Source organism: Culex quinquefasciatus, chromosome 1 (assembly GCF_015732765.1).
Source record: "Culex quinquefasciatus strain JHB chromosome 1, VPISU_Cqui_1.0_pri_paternal, whole genome shotgun sequence".
Taxonomy (NCBI): domain Eukaryota; kingdom Metazoa; phylum Arthropoda; class Insecta; order Diptera; family Culicidae; genus Culex; species Culex quinquefasciatus.
The window spans coordinates 68788625-68797556 of record NC_051861.1 but is presented as its reverse complement, the minus strand read 5'-3'; the positions used below and the strand labels follow the sequence as shown (position 1 = coordinate 68797556).

The following is an 8932-nucleotide window of genomic DNA, read 5'->3' as shown; positions in this document are numbered from 1 at the left end:
AATGGAAATTTTAAGTGACGGCTTTGTCAAATTTCCCCTCCCAGACATAAGAAAATCTTATGACAATCGAATAAAATCTTGATGTCGAATGGTCATAAGACGTTCTTATGGATTTCTCTAGTATGTACTTTTTTCTGAGTGTGGGAGCGTGAAGGTTGATCTTTTGCACCCACGCAGAGTTGTTGTCATCTCGATGAAAATGTTCAGAAGTTCTTGTGGTGAAAACAGGTCACTACTGCCTTCACCCGTTGATGTTGGTTGGTTTTCCCTCGGTTGCTGACTGAAGCCTGGAGGTGTTGTATGCTCTGCAACTCTTTGCTGCTGATTCAACGGCAATGGCTGCAGATTTGGAACCACTCGAGTAGATCCTGCTCCTGGTGACGCCAAAGCAGGAAAATCTACGTCCGTGTACGCTGGTGGTGTTTTGCGACGATTTGGTTGGTGCCTCGTCGTCGCTTGCTGCCGAATTTTTACAAACTCAGCACGTTTTGGGCAGCTTCGATTCTTGGTAGAATGGTCGCCGTCGCAATTGAAGCATTTGGCTTCGATGTTCTCGTTGATTGTTTCGCAAGCTTGTGTTTTGTGCTCACCTCCGCAGGTTGCACAACGACTCTTGATGAAACAGTTCCTTCCACCATGCCCAAACTGCAAGCAGTTCGAACATTGCGTCACGTCACGGTGCACTGGACGATAACGTTCCCAAGTCACGATGATGTTGAAAATTGCCCGAACTGCTTTCAGCTCAGACGGCGTTGTCGATCCTTTCTCGAAATGAACCAGGTACAGTTGATCACGATACTTGATGTCCTTGTTGTGTCTCGTCATCTTGAAGACTTCGATCACGTTCAACTTAAGAGTTTTGAGCTCTTCTTTCAGCACACTCACATCCATGTCGTACAGGCCTCGGAGGACCTGTTTCATGGGGCGTTTACCTGGATCGTCATGGCTGTAGTATTCAATCTTTGTGTTGTTCAGGAAATCTCGAACGTAGTTGTAATCCTTTCTGGTAGGTAGCAGAATTTTGAGTCCATCAGCACACAAGCGAATGGAAGCTCGTAAAGCACCAGATTTGATAAACCCGGTCAGCCACTTTCGCACCGAATCCGATGACGATGTTTTCACAAAATGGGTGGCAACTTTTCCCGTCGTTCAAATTCTTCCTTCTCGCTCACGTCCACAGGGAGGGTAGCGAACTGGTTTCAGACGAATCTTGAGCGTCCTTGCTCAAACTGCCTGGCTTTGCAGGTAGCGCTTCGGCATTCTTTAGCTTCTTCAAATCTGCCGATCCTGCTGGTGAGGACCGCCTCTTTTTCTTGCCCTGAGGCATTTTTGCACTTTTTAAGCACTTTTCAGGAGCTAAAATCCAGGAGTACCTCACTGAATGATGGTCCACAAAGGAATGGTTGACCTCTTTCGCGTTCGCCATTTCCCTATTTTGATGTAAACAATCAGAACACACCAATATTACTTCATCCAAAGCTTTGTTGATGGTGGGCTCTTCACACATACTAATGCACATTATCTATCCAATGCATTGTTTATGGTGGGCTCTTCACACATACTAATGCGTGGGCTCTTCGAGGTTTTGGTGATTGTCAAACGTTCTAGACGTTTACAGTGGTGCCAGAGGGCTGCTAAGATGACAGTTTTCGTGAGTTGCGCATATTCACCGACAGATGGCAAGTGGGCCTTGTCAAAGTCCGTCCATCAAATACGCTACTCAAAATTTGCATAGGAAACTTTTTTTTCGTAACGGCTTTTCGGCACGCTCACTTCAACTGTTCTAGACTAATATTTGAACGTGGCTTATCTCTAAACAAGTTTTTCAAAAAAATATTCCAGAATGCTTATTTTGTCATTTTAAACCAAAACAAAGCAAAAACTATATTTATTTAAACTATTCACCATTTTCAAAAGTTTGGTTAGATAATATCGAAGGCCGCCATCTTAGGCCCACTGGGCCCACAAAACGGGGTACGCTCAGTTTGTATGGGAGCTGCACTGCTGATGTCAGCATTACGATAGTCATAGCGGACCTAGAGGAATGAAAACTGTGTCCCGTTTCGCGGTAAATTTGACAGTTTGACACCGCGCGTGTTTGTTGTTGTGTTTGCCGCAAAAATTTGCGTCCTCGAAAAACAGGGCGAGCAGATAAGTGCCAGCGTGGCACGGGCAAACCGGAAAAATTCCGCAGCGCCATCCAGGGCAGTGACCAGGACGTATTAGGGACGATATCGAAGCTGGCCTAGCTGGCGGCGCATCGAGCTTACCAACAAGTTCTAGTACGATTAAATTTATGATATACAAAAAAATTAAAATTATGGTAAAAGAATTAATACGCAAAATGGGCCGTCTTCGTCCGTCGCCATCTTACGAATAAATATTTTTTCATCAAACACCTTCAATAACCAGTACATTTCAATCTCACGTGATTTTCACTATGAAATCAAGGGAAAAGTGGTATGGGGCGAATCCAAGTGAAATTCTATTGAATCCAAAGTGAACACCAAGCGAAAAAAGAATGAAAAAAATCTCGCTTGCGATCAGCTGTTTTCAAATGATAATCACATAAATGTCACATGAAAAACACATCGAGGTCAAGGGAAAAACATGGCAAATTATCGTGCTGATTTTGGAGCAGCTCACGTGAAAAAGCACATGACTTTGCTATGTGAGATTTTTTCAGTGTAATGTCAAAAACATAAACAATCACTGAAGATTAAAATTACGACCAAAATGTGTCGATGGTACACATTGGATGGTTTAACCGCGTTGTTTTGAAATCGATGTGTCGATTCTACACATCGCGCTGGTTTTTGCTCAAAAAGCCATCAAATGCGTAAACTGCTCTGTTGCCTGCTTCACCATAGTTGCCGTTGGGTGTCGCCACCAGTCTCGGACTTAGACGTCAAACGGAAAGGAAAAAAACATGCGGTTTTTGTGCAAGTTAGTTTGGTGAATTTTCTGGTAAGTATTAATTAAATTGATGATAATTGTGTAATAATTGCACTAAGTTCCAATTACTATAAATATTCTTGCAGCATATTTGAACGGACTCTGAGCACTCGGTCGCTTGCAAATATGAAGCAGAAGGTGTTCGAATCGGATGCATCCGGAACCTCTGCCGAAAGATGTTACGCTGGATGGCAGCTTACTGTCCATCCGGCGTCAGACGAAATGGTGCAGCATTTCAAAACATGGCCCGACAGGTTAAGCAGCGGACCAGGTTCGAATTGGAACTCGAGCAGTGGATCTAACACCTACAGAAGTGCCGGACGCGGGACGACGGTAAGTTTATCTGCAATAAAAAAGTTCAAGATGGTATGTCAGAGACATAACCGAAAGACATAGGACCAAACAATTTGAATGAGTTTTTGGATTGTTAGTGAAATCTGGAATAAGATTATTTTGTTCCACAGATTTTTTTTTTTTTGCAATAAAATATAGTTTATTTGTTGGTATACTTAAAAATAAGAAAGAATTTGATATCCTAATTTGGATATCCTAAAAAATCAAAAATAAACACTTTTCTCTTCTAGGTTGCTGTTTCCGTTGATGATGGTGTTGTACTGGTCGATCCTGGTCACTTGCTGAATCGTCCGGGGTTCAATCCTGAGTTCGTCCGAGGGGATGGGGGTTTGCCCCTTTTGCGTCCTCTTCCAGGGGTCTCAGGAGCCCGGGGGGTTGTCCCTACTCCACTCCTCCAAAGACTTGTGGTTAGGGGGGCCCCGGGTCTCCCGAGCGCAACCGTGGATCCTTCGTTGGGGTGTCAGTACCAGGCACCCCGGAGGAGCCGGAGGGTGTTCCCTGTTCTACTTTTCTTGTAGCTTGTGGTCAGGGGGGCCCCGGGACCTCCGGGCGCGACAGTGGTTACACTTTCAGATCAGGCTCAGCTCAAACTCAAAGACAGCTACATCAATAGCAGTTGTTGCGCATTTGTCAACAAAGACGATGTAGTTAATGAATGCTTTGAGCAATTTTGCTCTTCTTTCATCTTCGATTCCAGCCAGAACAGGTCTAAAGAGCTCGTCAAATGAAAACTGCCGTCATAGATTTATCGGCAAAAATTGCCACAACTCGTATGTTACCCCGGGCCCAAGGGGAACCTGCTTTGAGGGCACCGGCCACTCCAGGTTGTGGCCACTACTGTCGAAATGGCCATTATCATGTTCAGTATCAAAAACCATGAATTTTGATACCCATATTGCCAAAACTCGTATGGTTCTGTAAATGTCCCTCCGGGCCCCCGGGGAACCTGCTTCGAGGGCACCAGTCAGTACAGGTTGTGGCCACTACTCTGCCCATATTTGAAAATTCGGCTATTATGCCAAATCAAGTATTCCGAGACAAACGCGTTTTAGGGTTTGTCACCAAATCTCCGTCAAGGCAATTTCCCATAAGAATGGCATATTAGCCGTTTGGTTTTTCGCATCGGCAGCCAAATCTAAACACTATTTTAGTGAAATTCAAATTTCAGAAGATGCGTTGGAACATCATTTACCTGGTGCTAATATCTCATTTTTGCCAAAAGTGGATATTAGCCGTTTTTTCAATGGTGGGCAGTACTGTCGAAATATCAATTTTCATGTTCAGTATCAAAAACCATAAATTTTGATACCCATATTGCCACAACTCTTATGGTTCTGTAAAAGGCCCTCCGGGCCCCAGGGGAACTTGCTTTGAGATCAACGGTCACTCCAGGTTTTGGCCATCACTGTCGAAATGTCAATTTTCATGTTCAGTATAAAAAACCAAACAAGTTCATCCGGACACGGGCATTTCCTCGAAGGCTGCGTAAACGAAATCTTCGAACGAATTGGGGAAAGCTGACTGACTCGGCTGTGCATCCCGGGGCCGTGACCAATTACACGAGCTCGTAGTAGATTCGTTGTACTAACCCATACAACAGGGCTACAACAATTTTCACACAGTCTACTAGGTTAAGCGATTTTACTCCAGTGCCCAAAAGTTGCCTCCGCTGGCGGTTTTGCTTGTCCCCGGGTGTATCTGTAGTTGGTCGCAGTCTCTGATGGCATTTTCAGGTGACGAATTTAGATACATCAATCGAACATCCGTGGAAGGGAAACTCGACGCATCGAACCCAATCAGCGTGTACCATGAAACGGGAGTGTGTGTGTATGTGTGTGTGAACGCGCATTTGGCAATTTTCTTAAATCTACCATCCTACGGCATTTGGTGTGTCATTCTACGGCATTCGCACACAATTTGCCCTCTTCGGTGCTGCTCTCTCTCTCTCTCTCTCTCTCTCTCTCTCTCTCTCTCTCTCTCTCTCTCTCTCTCTCTCTCTCTCTCTCTCTCTCTCTCTCTCTCTCTCTCTCTCTCTCTAGAAAATAAAGGTGATTTTGCAGAAGAAATCCTTCTCCGGAAGAGAATTTGCGTTGCTAGGGCTCTCTCTCTCCCTGCTGCTGCTGCTGCTTCACCCTTCCGCGGCTCAGAAATTATGAGCAAACCCGACTTGTTCAGCATCTCGGTGGCAACTAAGTGGAGTGGAAAGGGTAGAACGCATTTTTATACTTCTACTTCGCTATTACTTCCCCTCTTTTCACGATCGTCGACGGCCAGTTCAGCTGCGGCGGTTTTCCCCTCAAAAGCGTTCGTTTTGTTAGCTATTTCTAAGCATTTTAAAACATTGAATTTTTTGAATAGTTATACTATTCTGCCAATACTGTGAATTTTATAGAAAATTGCTGAATGTTTTCCGAATCGAATGGTCCAAAAATTATGTAATTTCAATGTGTCTGGATGAAGATATTACCGTTTGAAATAACGTTCGCCAAATGTGACGCTTGGGATCGAAATTTTGAACTGGCCCCCCAGTATAGTAAGTAAAGACATAGTCCTATGTCAAAAAAATCCACAAAACAACATTTTACTGAAACATGAAGCTTGCTGCTCGGACCACATCCTTGTGCCTTGAGGGAACTGTCCACCCGCGCTTATCGGAACCATCCGTTCCGACGCACCACAACAAGGAGTCGCTGCTGGATTTCCGCCAAAATATCCGACCACATTTCATCCTACGGGCGGCTCGGTCAGCTGAACTCGACCTGGAATCCACTACAGCTGGTGCACAAGTCGAGCGACCGGTCGATAGCGCGGTCACCGCTCACGTGGCACACCCCGCCCAATCACTTCACTTCATGTCCGCAAACCACAAGAAGGTTAGTGTTTGTTTTGGGTTGATTGGATTTTAGTTTGACACTGATTTATTTCTTTTTCCAATCGCAGAATCTTGACAGCAACCAATACTGCAAACTTTTGGTCTGGCAAGCCGCTGAGTTCGGTCGTCAGCGGAACGGAGTCGCGTTTTCTCGACTAACAATTTGTGTCCAGGCAACAACAAGTTCGAGGGCGCGGTCCTGCCACCGACCCCACCGGAACGATCCCCGCAGAGAGCGGCCGCCGCGAGCAAAAGGTGAGTCCACTTGGGATCATTAAAATAGATTTTGAAAGATGTGCCTTTCTTCACAGGAACGAAGCTCCATCTTCCGCATTCCGACGACCGCCAAGCAACCGTCCCGGTCGCCACAGGGCGTCACCTTATCGACGCAGCACGATAACGAGCAGCAGCACTACCAACAAAATAACCCGCCGCCACCGCAGCTAGCAGTCGCGCAACCCACTTCGGCGCAGTTGCAGCCAACATGTCCCAGCCATAACAGCAGCAGCAGCAGCTTGGCGCTTACAGGAGATGAACGTAAAACCGAACATTTCGGAGTTGATGAATCCCGGCGAACATGCTCGGGACCGCAATGATGAACCCGAGCCGTTTTTCGACTCACTCTCGATGGTGTACCAAGTGACCAGGAAGCGCGGTCGTATCAACAAGGTTGGGGAAGGTGAGTTGAATGATGGTGTGGTCCCTTGAATCGTCTTAACATTATCTCTCGTTACAGCGCACTGCGAGATTTTCTCCGTTGACACAGGTCACCGGTTGGTGGTGCCCTGGCAGGAAATTTGCTACTTGTCGCAGGCGCTGTGCGTCGGGCCGGCCTTGTGTTTGAGGCGTTTGTCGGGGACCGACTGCTAGGAGAGCTCCTACGAGATTTTCATCAAGCGGCACGACATTTGCGTCAACGGGATGGTGAAGAAGGGATTCGCCGTGTCGAGTGGGTCCGTATCGGCGGTCATCGAGCGCATCAAGGAGGACATTCCGGAGAAAGATGATGAGGGGGCGGTTGTGGTTGTGAGGGTGGAGGCGGTCGAGCAAAAGTCGGTTAAGGAAGTAGGGAATCGAACGCTGCGAAGTCAAAGTACGAAGGCCAGCAGCGGACCAAGTCAGTGCTGGCGGTGTCGATTCTGCGGTTGGTCGATCCGGGTGAGTTGACGTGACGTTGCAGCAGCATGCGACGGCACTCGTGCGGAACCTACCAGGACGACATTACGGACGAACACACGCCAATCGACTGATGGCTCCCAGCTCCCAGCCAAACCCATCGAAAAGACCATCTTCGTAGGCAAACCCGGCTACGTGGACAACAACGGCCTCATCTACCTGGAGCAGGAACCGGTGTTGAACGCCCTGCGTAAGGTAATCAACGCCAAGTTCGCCGACAGCAGCGCCATTGACAGGTTCTACTCGGACAACGAACCGTGCATGGCCAAGTTCCACCAGGAAAACAAATTCTATCGCGCGTTCGTCTGCAAAGCCATCAGCTGTCGCCGCTACAAGGTTCAGTTCATCGACTACGGCAACCTAATCAACCTGATGATGTACAATTTGATGGTAAGTTAATCTGCAAAAATATGCCAAACAAAACAATGCGATAAAACTTGAATGTTCCACTTAGGACCACACCTCCGCGTCTTCTGGGAGCTATCAACCCGCAGTCCTAAGAACCGTCCGTTCCGACGCGGCCACAACAAGCAGTCGCTGCTGGTACCTGGCCATGATCGACTGCCCCGAAAACTCACTCCTCGGGGCCAACCAGGTGTTCGACTTTCAGGACCCAACAGTACCGACTATGACAACCGGAGCCATGCTGCCGTGGGCTGCGGATGTGCTACCAGCACAGTAGATTCCTTCCGCGTTAAATGGCCGTCCCCACCAGAATCTGCACTGCGCCTTCATCAAACCATCCGGCGACGAACCAGCTGGCTGAACTTCGAAAGCGTATTGGACGCGAGCGTCTCGTGATTTGAATTTTGTTAAAATTTGTAGCACTAATGTTTTTCCAAATAAACGTTTTGAAATTTAATCTTTTTAGATGAAAACTAAACAAAACAATTTGTGTCTATTCAACAACAGGTGGCAGCACAATATTCCCGCTATCCAAGAGCTTTCCATTTTGTCACCAGGGGAAAACGAAACTATTGGCACTACGCCCCCCGGGCATGGCCTTCCTCTAACGTGGGATTTCTGCTCCAGCGCCTCTGACGAGACAGGAGAAACCGGGACCGACGTTTTACTTCACCATCCGATAGAAGCTCAGTGGATAAGGCGGGAATCGAACCCGCGTCTCATAGCATCATCGGGATCGGCAGCCGAAGCCGCTACCCCTGCGCCACGAGACCCACCAGGGGGCTACTGCCGAATCAAAATTTACACATTGGCATTCATAAGCTAAACAACATGCGACATCTAGTTTTGAGTAACAGAACAAAGCGAAGGATGTCGATTGAATTTTTTGCCCTTTGAGGTTATGTATGCGAATTCTGTTTTGTTAAATTCCAGCGTTCAAAACAACTTTTGAGCAAAAACTCGAGCTGATACTTTGTTAACTTTTAATGCTCTATCATTTTGAAGAATATTTTTTTTCGAAATTATTTTTTTTTCAAAATGTTTTTTATTGCGTTAATTTATAGAGGACATAAAGTTTACACTCGTACTACTTGAATTTTTTCTCAAAAGTTGTTCTAAGAGCTGTAAATTCAATTTTAAGTTTGCATTCCTATGTAACCGAACAGCGAA

The 8932-nt window shown here is 46.5% G+C and overlaps 1 protein-coding gene across 2 annotated transcripts; it reads left to right on the top strand.

Moving 5' to 3' along the window:
- The first annotated feature begins 2624 nt into the window (after nucleotides 1-2624).
- On the top strand, nucleotides 2625-8219 carry LOC119771166. Of its 2 annotated transcripts, XM_038266648.1 has the most exons (6): nucleotides 2625-2967; nucleotides 3042-3288; nucleotides 5907-6182; nucleotides 6250-6436; nucleotides 6493-6860; nucleotides 6918-7609. In XM_038266648.1, the coding sequence occupies exons 2-5, from the start codon at nucleotides 3082-3084 to the stop codon at nucleotides 6579-6581; spliced, it is 759 nt and encodes a 252-aa protein (XP_038122576.1). In that variant the 5' UTR covers nucleotides 2625-2967; nucleotides 3042-3081; the 3' UTR covers nucleotides 6582-6860; nucleotides 6918-7609. The 2 variants fall into 2 exon arrangements, with proteins under 2 accessions (XP_038122576.1, XP_038122577.1); XM_038266649.1 differs by lacking the exons at nucleotides 2625-2967; nucleotides 3042-3288; nucleotides 5907-6182; nucleotides 6250-6436 and adding an exon at nucleotides 7812-8219 and having other exon boundaries at nucleotides 6577-6860; nucleotides 6918-7747.
- The last annotated feature ends 713 nt before the right edge of the window (nucleotides 8220-8932 follow it).